Here is a 22,416-nt window from a genome sequence, read left to right on the forward strand (position 1 = left end):
GAACCACAAGAACGTCAGCCAGATCGTCACCAAAAGTGCCTTCGTGAAAGAAAAGGTCGCACATGCATTTGTCTCGTGAGGACTGCCTACTAATCAACGTGGAAAACCCAAACGTTTTGACATTGGAAGAGCTGTGAATTTTTTTCGGCTTATTTATTTGCTTTCAAGAAAAAAAAAAAAAAAAAGGCTTATTAGTCATCGCCATGGTCAAAACAAGAGAGCTCTTCCCCCAACGTTAGTCCTTTTTCTGCGCTTCACACATAAATCGCTTCCTTTTATCTTGTTGAATCGCCAGACGGTCAAAAGCAGAAAACCCAGAAAACCCAATTGAATTCAAGGTCTTTTCTCTCAATCTGGCCCGTAAAAATTTTGTTTTGGTTGTTGTTTTTGTTGGTTTTGGTGATTTTTTGATGTTTGTGTTCATGGGAAGTCTGTTAAAAAGGTTGAAATTTTTATGCTTATGAATGATGTTATGGTTGGTGATGACAAAGTTTGGGAAATGGTGTGTGCATGTTCTTGTTTTTGAAGATTGCTTCTCATACTCTGTTTGGTTGCTGAGAAAAGGTGGGGAAGTCCAATGGGATTGAGTTTCTGTTGTGATTTCAGTTTTTAGGTTTTCTTATCATGTGAAAAGATTACCATGGCAGCTTAGTTAACTGGTTGAATTGAATTGAACTGAATTGCATGGTGCACGTTGATATTCTTGTTAGCTTTATTTGCTATTTGCCTGATTGTGAAAGGTTCAACTTTTTAGTTTTCTTTTTCTATGTTTTATCATCAACCAAATGAAAATTTATTGAAGTTGCAAGAGTTTCTGAGAGTTCATTTTCATGGTTTTATTAAAAAAACAAATTTAAAAAAAAAAACCTTTTTTTATTGGTTTGAAAAGAATTATTGGATTTCAGTTTTATGCTCAGCTGATTATTCCCAAGTTCTTGAGGAAAGTTTGTTAATTTGAAAAAAATAAATTTCAGAACCTTCTATGTCTCTGGTTAATAAAAATTCAAAATTGTTTAATGGAGTTATGATTTGCAGGGTTGTAGGTGATCTCAATAGAGAGATGTCTCTGATCGGAAAAATACACCCCGAATGTGTTGATGTAGTCAATCCCTACCATGAATGCACTGAAATTTGCATGAGAAAGATTGCTGAAGGGAAGGGCCGAAAGGTGACGAAAAAGAAATCAGGTTTGTGTTATTGTTCTGTTCTTAAACAACATGTATTCTCTTAGTCCCTGCCCAAAAAACATCACCAAACTGATTACTAATCTGGTTCAGGAATTATTTGAGCACTTTAGTTTACTTTTATTTAACCGCAATTAAAAAATGCTTTCGTACTTTCGAGATCAAAGCATTTGTTTTCAATATGAATTCTGACTGGTTTGTTGCAAAATGTGAACGCCCGTGTTTTCGCAGGCATTTCATGTTATTGCTTATTGCTCATATCTTTACTGCTTGGATTATCTGGTCTGTGTTTTGTGTTAAGTGATTGGCAATTGTTCATTCATATAATTCTATTAAATTTGAATTGCTTGCGGCTCTCTTTCAAAATCTATCCGTGAAGATGTGTCTTACTGTCTTGATTGATTAGAAAATAGCATGGCCTTACGAGGTGTAGTGAATTATTGGTTCGAGATTGTTTTCTTGCCTTGGATTATTGGTTTTGAGAAGTTTCTTCTTCAAGGGTCTTTTCTTTTAAGCATTTTCTGAGTATAAGTTGGAGATTTTAGATTTTTTTCTCATTTTGTTTCTTTTCCAAAGATATTGGCAGCAGTGTTAAATATGGTGAGCACAAAAAAAGGGGGGCTGAAGAGAAAAGAGCATCCAATCCTTACCATGACCCTGAATTCTTCCGCCAAAGAGCCGTTGGTGCCGAACCTCGTGGGGGCAAAAAAGAATCAGGTTTTTCCCTGCTTTCGTGTGGTGACTTCTCAATAGACTGTTTAGTTATATGTACATTTTCCCTTTTCTGAACTGCAACAATAGAAAAGCTAGATAGAGTAGCAAGCTGCAAATGATTCCATATGTCAAACCAATGTTTTCCATTTGACAACAATTAGATGCTCTTCCCAAGTAACATATTTTTGTTTCACCATCGCTTCATTTACCCTTTCATGGCATTGCCATTCTTAATGGTGTGGGAAACCGACAGCACTTCATTCCCCTGTCCTAGGAATGCCATCAATTCATAGCCAATCCGCAATGCAATAAGCATAATTTGCTTTCACGCTTGCCTTAAGAATGCCCAAGGTTCTGCACTGGAATACAAATGTTTCATTTGAATTTCTATGAGATCCTGGGCAAGAGAAGCTCTTTTGTGGTTGTGCAGGGAATAACCGGAATGTGAATTTATTCATTCCCCTTGCACTGGCCATGCACATGATACTCATGGACTGTAATCCCGGTTCACCTTTTTAATGGTCTGTTTGAATGGCAGGTTCAATAGTTGATATTCCTATATTGGGCAAACAAAAGGAGGGATCCCGACCAAAGACCCCTCAGGAGCTTGTCCAAAGTGTGATTTATCATTTAGATGCTCAGTCATCTCCATCAAAGGAAAATGTGAGATTAGAGAACGGTAAGCGTAAATCTCCCTTCACCTGACCGATAGTGAATGTGTTTATTCATTTCCTCTTTCCCCTGCCATACTCATGGGTGCAGATGTAATCACACTTCTTTTTCCTAATTTATGGTGTGTTTTAACTGCAGGCTGTGTCCTTGATGATCCTATACTCGGCGGAAGGAAGCAGGGATCTCAGCCAAAGCCCTCTGAAGAGCTTAAGAATGCAACTGGTCGAGGTGTAATTTATCCCTCTGATTCTCGATCTGAAGAAATAGTGCAAGTAGAAAATGGTGAGCATAAATCTTCTTCTACCTGAGATTGTGGATTTATTTATTCAGTCCTCTTCCACCTCCCATGTAGACGTACAAATGGATGGTGACGTATTCATGCTATTATTTCATAACATCTGGTCCGCTTTAATTGCAGGCTCCGTGTTTGATGACCCTATATTTGGCAGACAAAGGCCTGGTTCCAGACCAAAGCGCCCTGAAGAGCTTGACAATGTATCCGGTGAAATTAAGGAAGAGGTTAAAATAGGGAATGGTGAGCATAAATATTATTCTCCACCGTCTGCTGAAGTAAAAGATGCTTCATTCAACAAGGATCAAGTTCCGTCTTCTCTATTAGTGCCACCATCTGGAATTATCACAATGGTGTGCTCTTTCTCCACCCCATCTCTCACACAATTTCTTTACTAATTCTGTTTTTATTTTATTTTATTATTTTATTATTTTTTTGTATCACTTTGACTCCTTTCTTATGCTATCTCTCCCTCTGACAGCCTCAAAATCCCAAACACCCTCGAGAGAATGGTGCTACCTACGTCGCTAGTGAACCACCCAGTAATGGGGAAGACAAGGAAAATATTAATCATTCACCTGGAGTTGATTCAAATCATACTGTCAGCAATGTAGGAGAAGGCTCTACTGGATCAGCTTTCGACTCAAGATTTAGTTTCTCAGGTACTGTCCATGCTTTTGAAGATAGTGATGATGACGATACACGATCTGTTATTTCTGATGCCAGTGTCTCTGTGGGAAAATACCGTGTGAAAGGAAGTTTCTCTTCCATTCTCCAGTCAATCATGGAAAAATATGGTGATATAGCTGCAAGCTGTCAATTGGAATCAGTTGCCATGCGCTCTTATTATCTCGAGTGTGTATGTTATATAGTCCAAGAGTTGAAGCGAACGCCGATTAAGGAGCTGAGAAAGCCTAAAGTCAACCAAATGTTATCTATGGTTAAGGATGTAGAATTTTCGGGAATGGATGTTGGTTGGCTCCGCTTTCTGATCAACGAATGTGCAGAATCCATTGAACTCCTCGCTCAGCATCAAGCATTCGAAGTAGCAAAGGCAAACTGCGACCGTGATTTAGAATCCACAAGAAAAGAACTTGAACCGCAAATTGAGGCTCTGGTTCTGAAAGAAAAGGAGGTTGTCAATGCCAAGAAGCAAGTTGCTGAAATGAAAGCCCTCCTGCGGGAGCTCGAGCTTAAATCTTCCGTCTTGAGCGACAGTGTTAGTAACATGAAGTCCAAGGTCGAAAATCTTCCGAGTAAACCGTTGTTGGACAAAGTCTTGTGAAGCAAGCAACTGCAACCTGTAATATGCAGGTCATATATAAAATGTTATGAAGGTTGAAACGATAGTCTGGTACATCCTTTTATGTTTGTAGCTATGAAGTAAATGTAGGATGTATCGTGTCGGTTTCGCTATCTGGTACTTGTACTAAAAATGATTTGAGGATTCTGGGGTTGTAGAACCCTACTGACTTGGTGATTTGAGAATCATGTCACTTTTATATTTTATATTTTTTTATTTTTTCTGCTTCATATATATGAACACAAGAAAGCTAGAAGAAAGTAGTTGAAAAATAAATGATTTAAAGTTTACGTAGTTCTTGTCCTTGTGCATGATGTTTACTGTTTATATCGTCTTGATTAGAGCATCTCTAAAGGAGGAGTCAAACAATCCACATCAACAATTACGGTAAAGGAAGACATCATTAGTGTTTTTCAACCGAAATGCTAATCTTATGTGGCATGATGTGGATTGACAACAAAGGTTGTTGGTGACAGCAATTTCAAATATATTTTTATAATTAATGTGCTTTTCATTATTTTTATTATGGTTTTTTGTTTTAAAAAATACTTATTACAATTATGAAAAATAAATAATGCAATAAATAATAGTTTACGTTTAACATATCGAGTGGAAAATAAATTATTTTTTTTAAAGTCAAACTGCCACATAAGCCTCTAAAATAAATTTTTATTTTTAAAATTTGACTTATCATTTGGAGATGATCTTAAACTTCAACCATCTTTTTATGTAGACAAGTCTGGGAGGAGAGATAATCGAATACAGGATTTCCGATGAGAGTTAAATGGTCTCAACCGCTTTAAATAGCTGTACATATAGAAAGGAGCCGTTGTTAGCATAATGCCCTGTAAACTCCTAGGGTTCTTGTTTGTGCCATATTTGACAACTAAAGACCATACTTGTAACACTTTTGTCCCGTGGGATTTTAGGCCATTGGAGGGGGGGTTTGATGAAATTTTGAGGGAGAAATCTGATCAGATCATACTTATAGCAATATTGTCAAATTTATTCTAGGGTTACTTGGATGTGAGATTTGATTTTAGGACGTCGAATTGAAATATTGATACATTTTTGGTAGAAAATTTGTGCGCCGATGGAAAGATTTTTACATGCAGACACTCATTTTATGTCAATTGTTGACATACACAAAGAGGAATTCCTACATTTAGATTCCGAATTGACCCATTTTGGTCGTCAGAATGTGTAGCCTCCTTGTGTCTTAAAGGAGAAGACCTTCTCCGCGAATGCCGGATTAGGGATTGTTAGAAGGAGTAGGACCAAAGTTAGCATAACAACTTAGGGGATGGGTAGGTTATTTTTTATATGGGTCCGCACGAACACGTGGTCCAATTACCGGACGCCAGAATTTCTCAGTTTAGACGTGTGGCGTGGCACGAGCAGCCGTACCTAAAAATTTCTCATGCTGCTGGATTATGGGCTGATTGGGCTAGTTATCACAACCTTTCTATTTTCTTCATGTTGGGCCACCCAGAAAAACAACCACACCGCCGTCCAAATATATAAAAAAGCAAAAAGGAATTTTCTTTTTCTTCGAATCTCATTCGTCCAATTCGCGCGTTAGTCCTAAGCCCTTTGTTCTTCATCCTCTTTCCCCAATCAAAACCGAAACCTAGAAGCAGTGAGCTCGCCAATCGAATCAAATCTTCGCGCAGGTTCATCCCTTTATCTTCGCAATTTCTTTCAGTTTTGATTTTGCATTGTTCTGTAGGTTGTTGGGTTGAGTCTGATTTGGTTTGGTTGCCGATAATTCGATGAATGTTTAAGCAAAATAAAACAATAGCATTAAAATTGTTCAAATTTTTTCGTTTTTTTTTTCTTTTCGAATTAAGTAAATTAGTAAGCTTAATTTTGTAATTCCATCTAGTTCCTTTACTTTTTGTTGATTGTATCTTAGTTTTCTACAACTTGTAGTATTTATTCGTTCTTGTATCCTTTTCAATTTTCTTGGCTGCCAAACATAGTGATGGTTATGATTTTCTGATTTGTGTTGGTCGGTCTTGCACAAAGCACCGGATTTTTGGGATTTTGTTGGATACTAGAAAGGAACTTCAGGAGCTAGGTTTAATTGGTGGAGTATTGATTTCAGGTAGTAGCAAAGATATAGAAGGTTCGAAGGGCGGAAAATATGTCTGATGAGCAAAGAGTTCACCCGGATTGCAGAAATGCATCCAATCCATACCATGAATGCAGCGAGTATTGCTTTACAGTTATTGCCGAAGCCAAGGCTCGAATGCCTCAAATCCAATCAGATCCTGAAGAACATGCTGATGATGGCGATGCCTATCCTCAAGAACATGCTGATGATGATGATGCCCATCCTCTCGAGGAGAATATGGAAGGAGACTTCCAAAACTTAACAGGGAGGAAGAGAAAATTGGCGGAATTGAGGAAGAAATTGGTAAGGTTTTCTGAAACTTTATGAAGTAGATGGCACTGTCGCAAAGTTGATCAGATATTTAAATAGAAAGCTGTTCCATTCTTTCGTCTATTTATTTAACTGTAACTTTTACATAGGGTGAGGCGAAGAAACAAAATCAAACGGAGATTACAGCCGAAAAGAAAAGACTGGAACCCAGACAAGAGTCCAGGGGAATTTCGAAACAAAAATGGGTTGAAGAGAGGAAGAAAAGAATCGGCAAACTTCTAGATGCCAATGGTTTGGATATGAAAAGTGCATACATGCTAGATACGCAAGAGATGGCAGAGGAAAAATATAAGAAATGGGAAAAGGATCCTGCCCCAGTTGGCTGGGATGGTATGCTCTGCAATTTCTGCTCAGTAATTTATTATTCTTTGTTTTTTGGTTAAAATTTTGGATTTTCTCCTCAGTTCCTTGTTAATACATGTGGTCTTCATGTTCCCTTGTTACAAAACATACTTCTAGCTGTATTTATCAAGTTCAATCTGCTTTTGTTGTCATAGGATTTTAGAGAAAGTTTGTTGATGGAACCTGGAATGGCTTAGGTTAACATTAATGAACAATAGATATGAATATTTAGGGTGTATGGGGAAAGGAAATACCTGCTTAACCAAGGGTTAAGCAAGAGCAAGAGCTAGAGAAGCCTAGATTGATTAACTATTTGTTCGGTTCTATGCTATACATATGCTCTTGTTAATTAGGGTATGTATACTTCCCCTCCAAAAGTTTCGGGTATGCAACTTGACTGAACACTAATTGGGGTATGTACATATTGTATTGTCAACTGTTCACTTTTATGCATGCTTGCACGCACATCACAATTCTTTATTGCCCAGTTGTGGTGCATTAAGACTAAACATTGTAGATAGAAAGATGAACTTGATATCCAATTTTGCTCTTGTAGTTTTATAGATATGTTAATCCAAAATGTGAGCTGACATGTTGTTTGACAGTTTTCAATCAGAAAACTCTGTACAATGCATACAAAAAGCGGACGAAGAACATTGATATTGACTTGGAAGAATACAATAGGATGAAAGAAGCTGATCCGGAGTTCTATCGTGAAGCTTCCAGCCTCCAATATGGGAAGGTATTTTTCTTTTGAGGAAATCTGATGGTTCCTCGTACTCCGGTTGAAATTGGACTCAAACCCCTAAAATTTATTTTTTATGGTGCAGGCTCCAAAGATATCAGAGGATAAACTTGACAAGATGGTGAAGGAACTCAAGGATCGGGAAGAGAAGAAGGCTTCCTTCAGCAGGAGGAGGAGGTTCCACGATGAGAAAGATATTGACTCGATCAATGACCGCAATGAGCATTTCAACAAGAAGATTGAGCGAGCCTTTGGTAAATACACGTTGGAAATAAAAAACAATCTTGAGCGCGGAACTGCATTGCCCGACTAAGGTAAACGTAGCAAAATGCACTGCCTTTTGATGTTTGTCTAATTGTGAAAGTCAACTGGCTGACGGGAACTTATGATTCCCTCGGCTTAGTGCTACTGGCAGCTTCGGTGCCGATGAATTGTAATAATAGAATACATGTTGGAACTAAGGTGAAATGGTTTGTGATATTCAGATTATGTTCTAGTTGAAGTGGCATAGCAAGTTTTCATGTGGAAACAGATATTTCTTATCTACTCATCTGCATTGTAGTTGACTGTCAATTCGTATCCGTCTGATTGCGGTTGGAATTTAGACAGTTATATGGAAAGTTTTAGAATATACGGAATTGCTGTTATCAGCATTATCTTAACTCTTAAGCGCTTGAATTAAACAAGTCATATCAGTTGGAGACCTGATGGAGATTGGTTCCATGTGATGGGTAACCAAAACTTTCTATATTGAGTCCTATTTAAAAAGGCTTTAAAATTCATGAATAATTTGCATTTTCCAAAGGACGGTACTATCTACATACCTATTTTTACCTCATACACTTATTTCAATTTTTGACTGTTGGATCGAATGAATTGAAAGCGATTCATGGACAAAACTTAATGAGTGCGTGGGAGGTAAAAAGAGTGTAAATAACACTACCATTTCCACAAGGTGAATATAATGGACCGGGACTTTCTTGGGTGCTCTTGAGTACTTGGTACTCCATGTGTTTTAACCGTTAGATCTTTATTCAAAAATACAAAAAAATCAAAATTCAATAGTTAATACACCCGAAGTACCGAATAATTCTAGAACACCCAAGAATTTTCTATGGTGGACCTACTAAAACTCTCACATGTTCTAGCTACATGTTTTCATGATTTTGCAGTGCTTTTATTTTGTTGGGCATCTCAGATTATTGGCCCTTTTCTTTCCTTCACCGAGAAAGTGAAAAGGAGATTATCTTTGATTCATCAGACGTGTTTTTCCCTTTGATTGATTACAAGGATAAGGCTTTTCCCTTTACTTTTCTTTTTCTCTTTTGCTTGTTTTTAAGGAAAAAGAAATGAACAAAAGCAAAATATAGGGTAGTTGAAATTGGTACCACACCAAACGGTCGCATAGTGAAGCCACCAAAATTGGGTTATGATACAAAATGATCCTTGATATTTGCATGATCAATAGAAATGGTCCCTGAGATTGAAAATCAATAGAAATGGTCTCTGACATTGTCCACCATTCATGATTTTGGTCATTCCGTTAAAAACTCTTTGGACAATTTTCAAAGCTTCGTAACTCAATTGATTCTTAACCAAATTCGACCCATAATATATCAAAATAAAGATAAGAAAGTGTAGAACAAAATTATACCTATTTGGAAGCCCAATGATTGCTGTGGATGGTCGGAAAATAGCCTGAAAGGTGACTAGTTCGCGGGAAAACTGGGTAAACTTTAAACATTCATAACTTCTTCAATACTCAACGAAATCGAGTGATTCAAAAACGAAAATCATACTTCTCGACGAGATAAAGAGAATGCTATCTTTCTTTACTGCTAACTCACCGTGGTTTGGCCAGAAAACTGCTCGAAAGTGGCTAACTCGAAAATGGTTAGCCACTTCCGAACCATTGTCCGACCAAACCACAACAAGTTAGCCTTCGAAAAAGGTACAATTCTCTTCGTCTCGTCAAGAAGTATTATTTTTGTTTTTGAATCACTCGATTTGGTTAAGTATTGAAGAAGTTCTGAACATTTAAAGTTTACCCAGTTTCCAACGAGTTTTCCAGTTTTCCCGCGGACCAGTCACCTTCAGGCTATTTTCCAGTCATCTAGGGCAACCATTGGGTTTCCAAATAGGTATAATCTTATTCTCCACTTTACTATCTTCATTTTGATATATTATGGGTCGAATTTGTTTAAGAAACGATTGAGTTACAAAGCTTTGAAAATTGCCCAAAATTGTTTTTAACAGAAGGACCAAAATCATGGATAGTGAACAATCTCAGGGAACATTTCTATTGATTTTCAATCTCAGTGACCATTTCTATTGATCATGCAAATCTCAAGGATCATTTTGTATAATAACCCACCAAAATTTGATCTTGGGTAGTTGAATTGTAGCTACGACATGTGAAAGACTTCTTTTGGGTTTACCTCAAGGGTAAATCCATGTGGAACGATACGTCTAGCAATGGTTTTGCACTTGCAATTTCCTTTTTTCCTCCAAAGGAGATGTCAAAAATGCCACATAGACATATAATGGTAACAAATGACGTACTATTTACTCCAACCGAGATGTCAAAGGTCACATGGAAAAGAAGGTTAAGCTGATATGGACAAAGAGATGTCAAATTTGAAGCTACCTTCAAATTTTATATTTTGCTATTTCCAAAGGCATTATATTTGTTTTACCTTAAATGCTAGCATATTTAAGTATTACTTTATTATTTTTAAACCAATAACAACCCAACTTTTATTATTTTTGTTTAAAAAAAATTAAATGAACCTATAAATTTTGGCATATTGGGTGGAATGAAAATATTGATAATATGTCAAATTGCCAAGTCAGCCATCAAATTTAAATTTGATGTTTTGAATTTGACCATTTCTTTGGAGATGCTCTTGTGCCCCTTTTATTTATTTATTTTTTTAATTGAATTGAATAATCCGAGGTGAAATAATGAATTGCTAAAAATAAAATTAGTTGTTATATGAAATAAGCATTTTGTCACGTAACCCAACAATTGATATTATAATCTATAATCTGATGGTCGAGTAACTCGAGTTAAATTTCATTATTGTAAGTTCATTTCATGTTGGATGTGATCAGAATAGGATCAAATGAAAAAAGTTTGTAACTCAATTAGTTAAACTATCATTTAACATGCTCCTGAGGTTCAATGTTCCACTCTTTCTCCTTGTATCAAAAGTAATTCATTGATAGAGTGACATCGTCATAATACACTAGTATTCTATCACACTTCTCCACATAGGATCACACTTGGTCTGAAATATCACGATGACGGGTGACGTTTGTATCCAAAGAAGTGTAAGTCAATCTTCCTCTAGAGAGCATTTTGTCATCCTTATTAAAAATACTGATTCAAAAAATTTGAACCGCAACTCAATCCTTAGCCTCATTGGCATCCTCGTGATGATGGAGAAATTTTTAGTTGTGACGGAAATAAGGATAATACATCATGTGTTTTTATGCAAATGGTGGAAAATTTTAATTTTTAAGTTATTAACATTTTAATACACATAACCCACCGTTTCTATAGGAACACGTGATGTACTATTTCGTGTGACGATCACATTGAAAAATCTCTCGTAACGAAGGTGGAAGGAAGGACCCACAACCCCCAAATATACCATTTTTCAAGCCCCTTTTTTGTTTCCTTTTTTACACCGTCAGGACCACGCTGTCCCCTCCACACCCCCTTCCCCACGCCCCACCCACCCCCCAAAAAAAAATAAGTCAAGAATCATCTCTCCTCCTTTTTTTTTTTTTTTATTTATTTTTTTTTTTTATAACATAACTTAACTAAAGTTTCTTCAGAACGTTTACTTGAGCCGAAACAAACATATATGAAACAATTCTAAAACTAAATTGTTTATGTCCACAATTTTTTTTATGCATATGTAAATCCACTTAACTCAATCCAATAACAAATTTAAATGATAAATTCATCATATATCAAAACAAAACATTTCACCCTCCCCATCCCTCCCTCCATCGAATACCGTTTGGTTTCATTCAACCTCAACTGAATGACACTCGCGAAAAGACGAGACCAATCATACAGTAAATAAATAAGAGTGAAGGTACACAAAGGTAATTACCTACTTTCTTTCATGGAATTTATAATTAATTGACACTTGCATATTGCAATGTGACAATTGCAATATGCTACAGAGCCGTCTCTAAGATTTGGAAGGCCTGTGCGAAATTTGAAAGAGGGTCCCTTCTTAAAATAGTTTAAAAATAATAATAATGTATTGATACTAGAAAACAGTCACTTAAATCAAAACAAATTTTTACACTCAATGAATGCAAGTTTACAAATGTCATTAATTATAAGTAAATAGAGTTACAAATATAACCTTCATTAAATAATCAAAAGCAGTTCATTCTTAAACAACCAAACATGAAAAACAAAAAACTTCAAAACTCTCACTTTGAAGTTTCACTTGAACATATAATATTATTATATATATCGTTTTTCGGGTGTTATTACTGGCACACATCATTGTACTCCAAATTTTTATATTTAGAAATAAAAAAGAAATTACTCTTATAAGTACTAACAAAATCATTTAAAAAAATATATATATAGAACATTATTACATAATATTAGATGATAAAAATTTTGGGATCCCTTCAAATTTAGAGACCTGCGTGACCGCACCTTTCGCTCCCCCTTAACGTCCCCTCTGATAAGCTGCATTGCATTGCATACCATTCATCCGTTACAATAATACTGCACTATTTATTTCAAACGTTCTAATACTAGTTAATCATATCATTATATCTATTTCACAACGTTAGCAGTGTGGTTAATTTGTTGTGTAAGGCAAATAAGGCATGCATCTTCGGCCTCACTTTAAATCAGGATTTATATTTTTCTTATACCTTATTAGATATCTTAAAATTTGTACCATTCATTTGTATTTTTTTTCTTCTTAACAAACAATATTATCTTACTAAGGGGGAGATAGGTGAGCTTAACATCATAATGAGTTAGGAATAATGTGGTTGAAATTAGCCTTTAGCGAAAATCGAACCTAATACTTCTTATTTACAAATGAAGGGGAATATCACTAGATCATAATACTAAGCACCCCATTCATTTGTATTCTTAACTAGAAAAAAAGAAAAGAAAAAATATCTCTTAATTCTCGTAAGTAATACTAGCAATTGTACACATGCTATGCTCTACATGTGCTTATTAAAATTTTAAAATAAAACTTATTAAGTGAAAACATAAAATGGTCGGTAAAACTTTTTGATGATGACCTTTAAACGATTTTTCGTGCTAAAGAAGTTATTCATATCTTTAGCAACCGTTTGTGAATAATTATTTCGTCACTAAAAATGTATTTTATTTGGAAGAGAAATGTTAAAGGGAAAGTAGGAGCAATTGATATGCTTACTTGATTGTCAAACTCGGTGAAGAAAAACAGTAAAATTATTTTGTGCTTAAGTACTGTTCATGATATTTATTTTGTTTATAGGGTTAATTTGATATATTCAATCTGTTTTGATTGATCAAAAGAATTTTGTTAAGAGATTGTTTAGTTGATATACCTCAAATTGATTTGAGACATAGTGGATTATGACATGGCTTCTCATGCAAGTCCCATACGGCATCACTCGTAATAGTCTCGTCCTATCTAGTCCAGTCCGGACTTTGTGGTCCTGAAAAAAATGAAAGGAGATCCTCTCCGTATCTCTTTCATTAAGATTATCGAATCATTTTCTTTTAAATTTCATCCAATCATTTTGATTTTTTTAAAACTGTAATAATTTTTTATCATTAAATGAAATTTAAAAGGTCTGAATCACTTAATTCGATGACCTTGGTGAAATAGATCCGATCTGAAAAATTATCCCATGCTGCTTTCGCTTTCCAACTTTGCGTTGGATTAGTCCCACTGGTTGAACCCTGCTCCCAAAACTGGGACCAAGAAGAAAGAAACCACCGGGTAGAGCAGCGGCCTCACTCACCAACTGGAACCCTGTTTAGGGGTACTGTTCCTGAAAAGGACACGTGGCACTAACCCACTGGAATCCAAAGCCAGCGACACAAGAATCCCACGAAGGGGGAACCTTGTAGAGATATAAAAGAGAGATTAGAGGCCACTAAGCTAGTCTTCTAAATTTTTTAGGCTTGCCTAATGGGAGCAACTTGGACTAAACTTTTGGCTTAGTGGGGACAGCGCATCCATTTGGTTTTGTCATTAGGTAAACAAAGTCCATGCTTTTCTACTTTAGTGATTCCAAGATCTAATTAGATTACTTAATTAACTAGCTTAGTCCCCATATAACGATAATAAGCGTTAAACACTTCATCAAAATTAGAGAAAGAAGGCTGGCTAGGGTTTCAGGTGTTGTTAGTGTTTTTATACTACGAAAACGAAATGGGGGTTTATATAGCTATCAAGAGAAATACTAAGATAACTCTATCAAAGTAAGGACTCTAAAAACTCTTCATGAAACAATTTAACGTTAATTTGAGTGCCAACCAAACAAGATAGCAGACAGAAATTGATTTAAACTGTGAAGTGACAAAATTAATAGAGAATTTCACTTTGAAAAAATTCTTTTTAACATTTCTCATACTACCATTGAATCGGTAGTTTGCAAGTGTTTTAAACTATGAAATGGAGTTTTGAGTAATTTGCTTGCGAGGAACACTAAATAGATAGCGTAAATAGGTAGATTAAGGTAGAGAGAGGAGACAAGACATTGTAATCATAGAAAGAAAACAGCACTATTCATGAACAATAATTAATGAACATCATCCACATCTAGCTAATTAGAGTTAAGTAATTATATTATAAATAGAGAAACCAGAAAGATTGACAGATCATCCATTTTACCAAATAAAAAAAGATCATCATCCATCCTCTCAATACACACTAACAAACTGAGAACAAAATATCAACAGAACACTATTGTAGCCCCTTTCTTTTCTTCAGTCTTTGTTTTAGTTGGTTGGGTTGCTGCGGAAGGAGGATCCCAACGCCTTGATCGCCCCCGCCCTCAGAATGTACTGGTGGTACGCCGCCGCAGCCAGTGCTCCCACAAATGGTCCGACCCAGAAGATCCACTACACACATAAAAAAAAAAAAGTAAAACAAAAAAAAAAAAGAAAAAACTCATCAGTTGAAAACTCAAAATATCATCAGAAACACCTCCAAAACGGCATGAGGTTCTTATTCTTACGTGTTCATCCCAGATTTTTTCGTTGTTGTAGATCACAGCAGCGCCAAAGCTCCTTGCTGGGTTGATTCCAGTTCCAGTAATGGGGATTGTTGCGAGGTGCACAATAAACACAGCAAACCCAATAGGCAGTGGAGCCAAAACCTGCAAACCCAGCACAAACCCAGCATACATCAGCAACATCTCTAAGGCCCAAAAACCAGAAACCATAAATATATGGAGGTTGATGAGAGACTTACAGGCACGTGGGAGTCGCGTGCGCTCCTCTTGGGATCGGTGGCCGAGAAGACGGTGTAGACGAGGACGAAGGTGCCGATGATCTCAGCTCCCAGAGCTGTGCCCTTGCTATACCCACTAGCCACAGAGTTGGCGCCGCCGCCGACGGAGTTGTACTTGTGCTTCTGGAAGGCCTTGACCAGCCCAACGCCGACGATAGCTCCCAAGCACTGGGCCACCATGTAAGCCACGGCTCTGATGAGCGAGACCTTGCGGGCCAAGAAAAGGCCAAAAGTCACAGCTGGGTTAATATGACCACCTGGAAAACACCAAAACGGCAAACACCATCAGGAATCAAGCACCAAAAGGATAAAAATCGACATGGGCTTTAAAGATTAAGCTGAAAAACAGGTGGGTTGTTGGTGAGTTTACCAGAGATTCCGGCGGTGCAGTAGACAAGTACGAAGATCATGCCGCCGAAGGCCCAGGCAACGCCAAGAAGGCCAACGCCGCCGCAGTCTCCGGTTGAGTTCTTGTAGCCGATGACGGTGGCTACGGTGATGTAGAGGAAGAGTAGGGTGGCGACGAACTCGGCGATGATGGCCCTGTAGAAGCCCCACCGCCTGAACTCGTCTAAGTCGATGAGGGGAGCTGGCGGTGGGTCGGTGTAGTTCTTCCCATGGTGGTGGGCTCGTCCCTCCTCGCTCACTTCCTTGGACATTTTTCACGGATAGGTGGAGAACACAGAAAGCGCTTGGGGTTTTTGACGGAGAGATGAAAGCTTTGGAGGTTTTGGGAGAGCGAGGTGCTGGGGGGTGTCTTTTAAAGCCTAAGGGTTGGTTTGATATTGCTGTGCTTTTGAAAAAAGCTGTTTTTGCTGTGATGTGAAAATAAGCAGCTATGAAATAAAGCAGCAGAGTGTTTGGTAAACTTTTTTGTAAAAGTGCTTTTGAAAAAAAAAAAAAACAGTATTATAGTATTTGATAAACTTTTATGTAAAACAGATTTGAAAAAAAACCAGTTTTTCAAAGCTGGGTTTTGCAGCTTCTTGTTTTTGGCTTTTTTCACCCAAAATTATGAAAAAAAACTGAAGCTGAATGTTTACCAAACACAAAAACAGCTCCCAGCTTTTTTTGATACCAGCTTTTTTCAGAATCACCTCAGTACCAAACCAGTACTAAGATCAACTCCAAACGGTGGTTAAAAGCCAAATTACCCTTCAAAAACTCACTCCAACCCAAGAGAAAATTTTGGACTAAATACTAAATGTTAAATCAATGTCAAATTCTCTTTAAAATTTAGCGTAGAAATCGAAGTGGACTCCACCCAATATTTATCAGAATTTAAATTTTTTTAGATTAAAATGTTCATAAAATTAATTTACGATAGTTTACATATTTATTTAAAAAAAATTAATTTAACAAAAAAAATTGCCTAAATTCATTCTTTAATAATCTCAGGCTAAAATTTTAGGCTAAAACGGTTGGAGCAGAAAAACTATTTCTGAACTAAAAGCTAAATTTTTCAGATTAAAAATTTTGATTTTTAACCCAACCATTGAAGATAGTATAAAGAAAGGGAAACCGGTACATTAATGGATAAGGTAGGAGTATTTTGGGTATTATGGAAAATGTTAGAGAGAGAGAGAGAGAGAGAGAGAGAGTTTAAGGGTATTTTGGCTTTTGTATTCTAGGGTTTTTGGAGAGAGAAAGTGTGAAGGTGAAGGTGGGACCCAGGGAGTACAGCAAGGCCATGTGAGCGTCATCATCTCTGCGACTGTGTGGGGTAGTGACAGAGGGAAGGGGTTCGGGGAGGTTACGCTAAGAAAGAAGTCAGCCTGGTATCCAACTAGGTCACGCCCTACAACGGTCATATGTTGTCCACTCTCTCCCATTTCTCTTTCTCTCTCTAAAAGGTCGTGGGGTTTTCTTTTCTTAATTTATCTGATGATGGAGGAAGAGAGCATTTGGGTTGGGATGGGACCATTTTTGTATGGGTAATCCTAGGAAAATTAAATTTAAAAATTAGATTTATAAATTAAATAACGTTATCATCAGTAAGAATAAGTACATTTATCAACGTGTAAGTAATAAATCAATCATTAACTTTTATATCTTTTAGTTTTCAAAACTTTAACAACAAATTTAGTCTTCCTAACATTACTTTTCTTGTATACCAGTGGGTTTAGGGTTTGCTTTAAGAGTTGGGAGCAGGCGTGCAGCATTCTTTCTTGAACCAATCATTCAGCTCAAGAGAATGTGGTTTATGTTTTTACTTCATTGGTTTCAATGCTTCAATTCAATGGCTGAAACTTGAATTAGCTAACTAAATATTGAACCATGTTTATGGGTCCAATACATACTTTATTTTGGTTACTTGAGGTTAAGAACACATCCAAATGATGACTAAAAATATGATAAATGCAAGAAAATTTTAGGATTATTTTTGCATGCAATGCATCAAGCTTCGTAGACTGGTCGACTAAACAAGACGAGAAGATCTTTTTTCGTGGTGAACATCCAAATCGAGGACATGCAAAAATAGTTAGCTATTGTTTTGCGTATTGAACATTTATTAAACATCGGATTAAGTTTGCTTAAATTAGTTGGAAGAATATTTAAGACCTAATTTGAATGGATCAGAAGAACATTCGCAAGCGAGATTAAGTTCATGTGGGTTCACCATAGAACATGTGTCTCCCATGTAACATGTGTTTAATCAACACAGAAGATTTGAGCTGGACATGCATTCTCTTGAATTAATTATTCTTATGGCCGACGGGGACTTGAAGTTGAATTGTTGTGGCCCTTATATGCAGAAAAACAAAAGAAAACGGTGGTGGTATGTGGAAAAAAAAAAGAAGAAAGAAAAAAATTTAATTTTCTTTTATTTGATAAGAATTCATGTCCAAGGATCGAGATGTCGTGTAGCCTGGCCTTTATTAGTTGGTTTGTCCTCATCAGTCATGTCATCCCATCCATTTTAGTTGCAGATAGTGATTCGGTGCACTCACAAGCATCGTCGATGATATGTCTGTTTGCAAGGTACTTGATCAATGCATCCTGGAACATACATGGCCCTCTATTTTTATACCCAAAGTACCCTTGATGAGTCTAATAAAATGAACATTATTTTGAGAGGAAAACTAATAAAAATGATTTGAAAATTTTGAATTTTAACTATAAGAACAAAATAAAAGGTGAAGTGAATAGATTGCAGCTGCTTACACGTCTTTATCCTTTGAAATATATAGGATATTTTGGGAGCGCCATGGAGCAGCCCCAATTATGTTTCCTAGTCTTTTGTGATCGTTTTATCATTAACTGGCTTCATCTTCTGCCTTCAAGATCTGACTTCTAGCAAAGATTGTGGGGAACTACGGATTTCTGATTTGAAGAGCAATTCATAATTTTATATTTTAATTTGGGATTTTCGATTTGTTCTGAAATTTTAAAAATATTTTGAGATTCCCGAAATTTGGGATTCTCGAAAATTTGGTTTGAGATTGGTTTTCAAATTTCCGTCCCAAAAAATATCAGTTTGGGATTCGGGATACTAGTTTCGGTTTGATATCCCATGCCAAACCAGCCCTAATGTTCTCTATCGAACAAAACTTAGATCACTGCTATTGAATATAGTGCATGGTTTATATAGCTAATTATAATATAATGTAGCTCATTATATATATTATGTTGATACTTTACATTATGGGTTAAATAACCCAAGAATACTGTTCTAAACAGTTTTCGTAACCCAAGAGTACTTAGCAAATATTATATTAGGTAACAGTTAAAAATATCGTCCGTAAAAAAGGAGTAATGGTAAAAAAAAGAAGATAAATGGGTTAAAAATAATAAATAGGTAAGCGGGTATTAAATGGTTACGATTAAATATGTATGCGGTTATGGGTATGGTTAACCATTTATAAATGGTTATGTGTATAACCGTTTAAGCAATTACCCAACAGGTAAACGGTTATGCTGGTATGAGCATAAACGGTTATAGGTAAATAATTGCGGTTATCCGCCTATCATAACCTTTGCCCATCCTTAGGTGATGCTTATTATTTTATTTATTATTAAATAAATTCATATTTTGAAATTTGTGCAGTGTATATACAATAATTTCAAAATTTTCACTCATCTAACATAAATAAAGGAGCGAGCATTTTCATCGTTTGAGAATGACGAACATTATTATCACCTTAAAATGGTGAGTAAAAATACACTTTTGTTAAATAAGAAATTATATCCTTACTCTTCAGGCTCCCATGGTCGGTAGTAAGATATGGTGGGTTTTATATGATAGAGTTAGTGGAATTGTTTTTCGTTCGGTTACTCCGATTTAACCAAGAAAATAGTTCAACACCAAAGTGATGGGAGACTAAGTAAAATCCCACCGTAAATTAAGAATAATATGATTCAATTTTGTTTTTATCGAGAAAAAAATTTATAACTACAATAAAAGCACCGGTGGACAAACTGCCACGTGGTTTGTAAATATAACGGCTAGATAACTCCATAGCATTCTTTACGCAACCGTTAAATGGGTTACAGAACCCAAACCGGTCATATTTGTCAGTTTTTGTGGCTGCCAGCGAATCTGTGGGCCCCGTAGAGGTTAGGACCCACGCCCTTTACAAAGGTACCTGCTATTTTCCGAAGAGATAAGATTGACAGAGAGAGGTCGCTGTGGCTCGTTCCGATGCTTTGATTCATCATTCTTCCTTCCATTTTACGAAAATGTCCAACTCCCTCGCTAATTTCCCAACTGTTCGTTTATTTCTTACAAATATTAGATAACTATGTTTTTTTTTTTTTACAAACGATATTATCTACATTAAAAAAAAAAAAAAGTAGAATATACTTCACAATGAGTTAACAATAATGTAGTTTAAATTTATCTTTGGCAATAATCGAATTTAAGACATTTCACTTACAAATAAAAAAAAATACTATTAGATTGTAGTTTTAAATGGTTAAATAGTCATGTTTTTACCAATGGAAAAAAAAATGATGATCATACAAATCATAATCACCACCCTATTACCAAAATTAGTAGTTACACCGGATTTTTCCTTTTCTATAAACAACAATCTTTGAGTGAAAGATATGTGAAATTACAATAACTATAAATATGAATTTTCTCAATTTCGAAATGAAATGATGAGAATTAACTCCTGTCATGATTGTGTAACGATTTATTGGCCCTTTTAACTAGACACTCCACTCTAACATAATCTTAAATACGTACAAGGAAATCCCTTTTGCATTACCTTGTAGCCAAAAAGAAAAAAGAAAAAAAAGGGAAAAAGTGCAATTATTCATACTTAACTTGGATTTAGCTTTTTATAATTGATGTCATACTTTTTTATTTGTAGATGTCATGCAACTAGAGTTTGTGCGGTTTTTAAACAATTTCCATAAAGCTTGGTCGTTGTTGTGGATCATGCAACCATATTTTATGTTTATTTTTTTAACTCGTTCATGACACACCCCGATCGAGAATGTATACTTGGATGCCTGAATTGAACTGTTTTGCCCGACATTTGGAAGGTGACAAAGTCATAAAGTAAGGTGATGTGGAAAAGTGTGAATAAATTAAAACCTAAAGTAACTAAAGTAAGAGGACGTGCTTTTTTTTGTTTTTTTTTTTGGGGGGGGGGGGGGGTGAGGGGTTGAACCCTTAATACAAAGTAGAGTGTCGGAGCATAAGTAAGAGTGCAGCACAATCCTAGTAGGAAAAGAAGGGAAATAGATACTCAATTTAAAGTGAATAAACATAATTCCATACTCGACCTCATAGATACAAATAGCATTACGTGCCTGTAAAGTAAAGAGTATTCACATCCTAGAAGGATGGATATATATATCTAAACTATATATTAATAAAACTTGATTATCAATGAAAATCCCATTAAAGTACCATTTTAACCCTCTAATCAAAACTGTACAGAAATTAAAAAAAAAACATGGGCAATAATGTAATTTCACACAACCAATTTTTTGTTTTTTTTAAGCATCAAACACATGTTTCTAACAAATCTCTAATATTAAAAAATACAAATAAAAACCTCTCCCCCTCTCTCCCCACTCCAACGTTCTCTTTCACCCTCGTCATCTCTCCTTCTGTTTCAAAAAAAAAAAAAGAAAAAAAATTCACACGCACTGTGTGTGGATGTACTAGTACAAATAAAGGAAAAGACTTCCTACTTTAGTGATTGTCAGTAATCCTCGTCGTTACAAGAGCACATCCACTAAGTCCTGGTCACATAGGGGTCCTAATAGCCTAATGAAAACTAGGGACATCCTGGCACTTACTTTGGATCCGAAGTGGGCATAAACGGTGCATGTGAACATACATGTGAAGCTGGTCCTTGACCGGACAGTACAACTAAGGGTGACATCGTGCATACATTTAATAATGAGCAGATAAAATCACAAGCGTGTACATTCCACAATTTATACTCGTAAAATAATGATAAAATAACTAAGTTAAATATGGCATGTCAGACAAACAACACAAGCACAAGTGCAAAACTATAGTATAATACTGCTTTTGAAAAACACTTATTTACAGATACTCTGTCAACGAAGAGACACTCAAACAAGGAGGAATGGGTTCGCTTATACAACTGCACGGCACCTAAGCAACTTCATTAGACAATTTAATTTGGTTAAACAGAGTGTAAAGTTAGAATCAGCGCATTCAAATATCCTACGGAAAGTCCCGAGGTAATGCATATAGGAGGAGCATGTTTTTTCAGCTTTTGTGATGATGAAAAGAAATAAACCGATTAAAGTAAAAAGGTTAAAGGATGGCATCGTGTGGCTGTAGGAAAGCCTTGAGTTGACGGTAATTTTAATAAGTTTGTGCATGTTGAAAAGCATCACTCTGTAAGTGCAGATGCTTATACGATATTAGCAAATAAATAAAAACACCAACACAGTACATCACAGCATGCAGCACTCCGTTGTTTTCTTGCATCATGCGAAAAAAGTCACAAGCCGGAGAACAATTTACATGCAAAAAATTCACGAAGTTTGAATTCAATAATAAAATGATATGTATTAGAGATTTAAAAATATTATTATTTTATTAAAACGAAACATTACGATAACTATAAACCTTTTTACATAAATCACTCTCCTCAAACTGAGCTTGTTGATATAGTGTAACTAAGTTTTTATAAAGAGCCACTTAAAATTTGAACACACCAAATTCCAATGGCCCTTGACTAGGTACGTACATTCCTTAATTCGATGGAATCTG

General features: G+C 36.0%; 3 protein-coding genes across 3 annotated transcripts; 2 read left to right on the forward strand and 1 right to left on the reverse strand.

The window, feature by feature from the left end:
* Positions 1 to 207: 207 nt before the first annotated feature.
* On the forward strand, positions 208 to 4,373 carry LOC137726160 (uncharacterized). The gene is made up of 7 exons (XM_068465040.1): positions 208 to 234; positions 1,036 to 1,187; positions 1,761 to 1,901; positions 2,437 to 2,577; positions 2,709 to 2,852; positions 2,989 to 3,215; positions 3,344 to 4,373. Exons 2-7 carry the CDS (start codon positions 1,061 to 1,063, stop codon positions 4,145 to 4,147), a joined length of 1,584 nt encoding a protein of 527 aa, XP_068321141.1. The 5' UTR covers positions 208 to 234; positions 1,036 to 1,060; the 3' UTR covers positions 4,148 to 4,373.
* A 1,332-nt stretch (positions 4,374 to 5,705) lies between these two features.
* LOC137725756 (uncharacterized) lies at positions 5,706 to 8,220 on the forward strand. The gene is made up of 5 exons (XM_068464537.1): positions 5,706 to 5,838; positions 6,273 to 6,584; positions 6,701 to 6,941; positions 7,559 to 7,695; positions 7,784 to 8,220. The coding sequence occupies exons 2-5, from the start codon at positions 6,312 to 6,314 to the stop codon at positions 8,009 to 8,011; spliced, it is 879 nt and encodes a 292-aa protein (XP_068320638.1). The 5' UTR covers positions 5,706 to 5,838; positions 6,273 to 6,311; the 3' UTR covers positions 8,012 to 8,220.
* A 6,237-nt stretch (positions 8,221 to 14,457) lies between these two features.
* LOC137724169 (probable aquaporin PIP2-8) lies at positions 14,458 to 15,940 on the reverse strand. The gene is made up of 4 exons (XM_068463030.1): positions 15,577 to 15,940; positions 15,168 to 15,463; positions 14,932 to 15,072; positions 14,458 to 14,815 (listed from the first exon to the last, which is right to left on the reverse strand). Exons 1-4 carry the CDS (start codon positions 15,863 to 15,865, stop codon positions 14,693 to 14,695), a joined length of 849 nt encoding a protein of 282 aa, XP_068319131.1. The 5' UTR covers positions 15,866 to 15,940; the 3' UTR covers positions 14,458 to 14,692.
* Between the last annotated feature and the right edge of the window lie 6,476 nt (positions 15,941 to 22,416).

This window comes from Pyrus communis, chromosome 2 (genome assembly GCF_963583255.1).
Source record: "Pyrus communis chromosome 2, drPyrComm1.1, whole genome shotgun sequence".
In the NCBI taxonomy this organism is placed as follows: Eukaryota; Viridiplantae; Streptophyta; class Magnoliopsida; order Rosales; family Rosaceae; genus Pyrus; species Pyrus communis.

Bases quoted from the DNA above. Each gene is read 5' to 3' on its own strand.
- LOC137724169 (XM_068463030.1), bottom strand. From the start codon at position 15,865: ATGTCCAAGGAAGTGAGCGAGGAGGGACGAGCCCACCACCATGGGAAG. The intron at 15,464-15,576 runs GTAAACTCACCA...GGTGTTTTCCAG, and splicing joins CTGCACCGCCGGAATCTCTG to GTGGTCATATTAACCCAGCT. The intron at 15,073-15,167 runs GTAAGTCTCTCA...CTGGGTTTGCAG, and splicing joins CACGCGACTCCCACGTGCCT to GTTTTGGCTCCACTGCCTAT.
- LOC137725756 (XM_068464537.1), top strand. From the start codon at position 6,312: ATGTCTGATGAGCAAAGAGTTCACCCGGATTGCAGAAATGCATCCAAT. The intron at 6,585-6,700 runs GTAAGGTTTTCT...ACTTTTACATAG, and splicing joins CGGAATTGAGGAAGAAATTG to GGTGAGGCGAAGAAACAAAA. The intron at 6,942-7,558 runs GTATGCTCTGCA...GTTGTTTGACAG, and splicing joins TGCCCCAGTTGGCTGGGATG to TTTTCAATCAGAAAACTCTG.
- LOC137726160 (XM_068465040.1), top strand. From the start codon at position 1,061: ATGTCTCTGATCGGAAAAATACACCCCGAATGTGTTGATGTAGTCAAT. The intron at 2,853-2,988 runs GTGAGCATAAAT...CTTTAATTGCAG, and splicing joins AATAGTGCAAGTAGAAAATG to GCTCCGTGTTTGATGACCCT. The intron at 3,216-3,343 runs GTGTGCTCTTTC...TCCCTCTGACAG, and splicing joins CATCTGGAATTATCACAATG to CCTCAAAATCCCAAACACCC.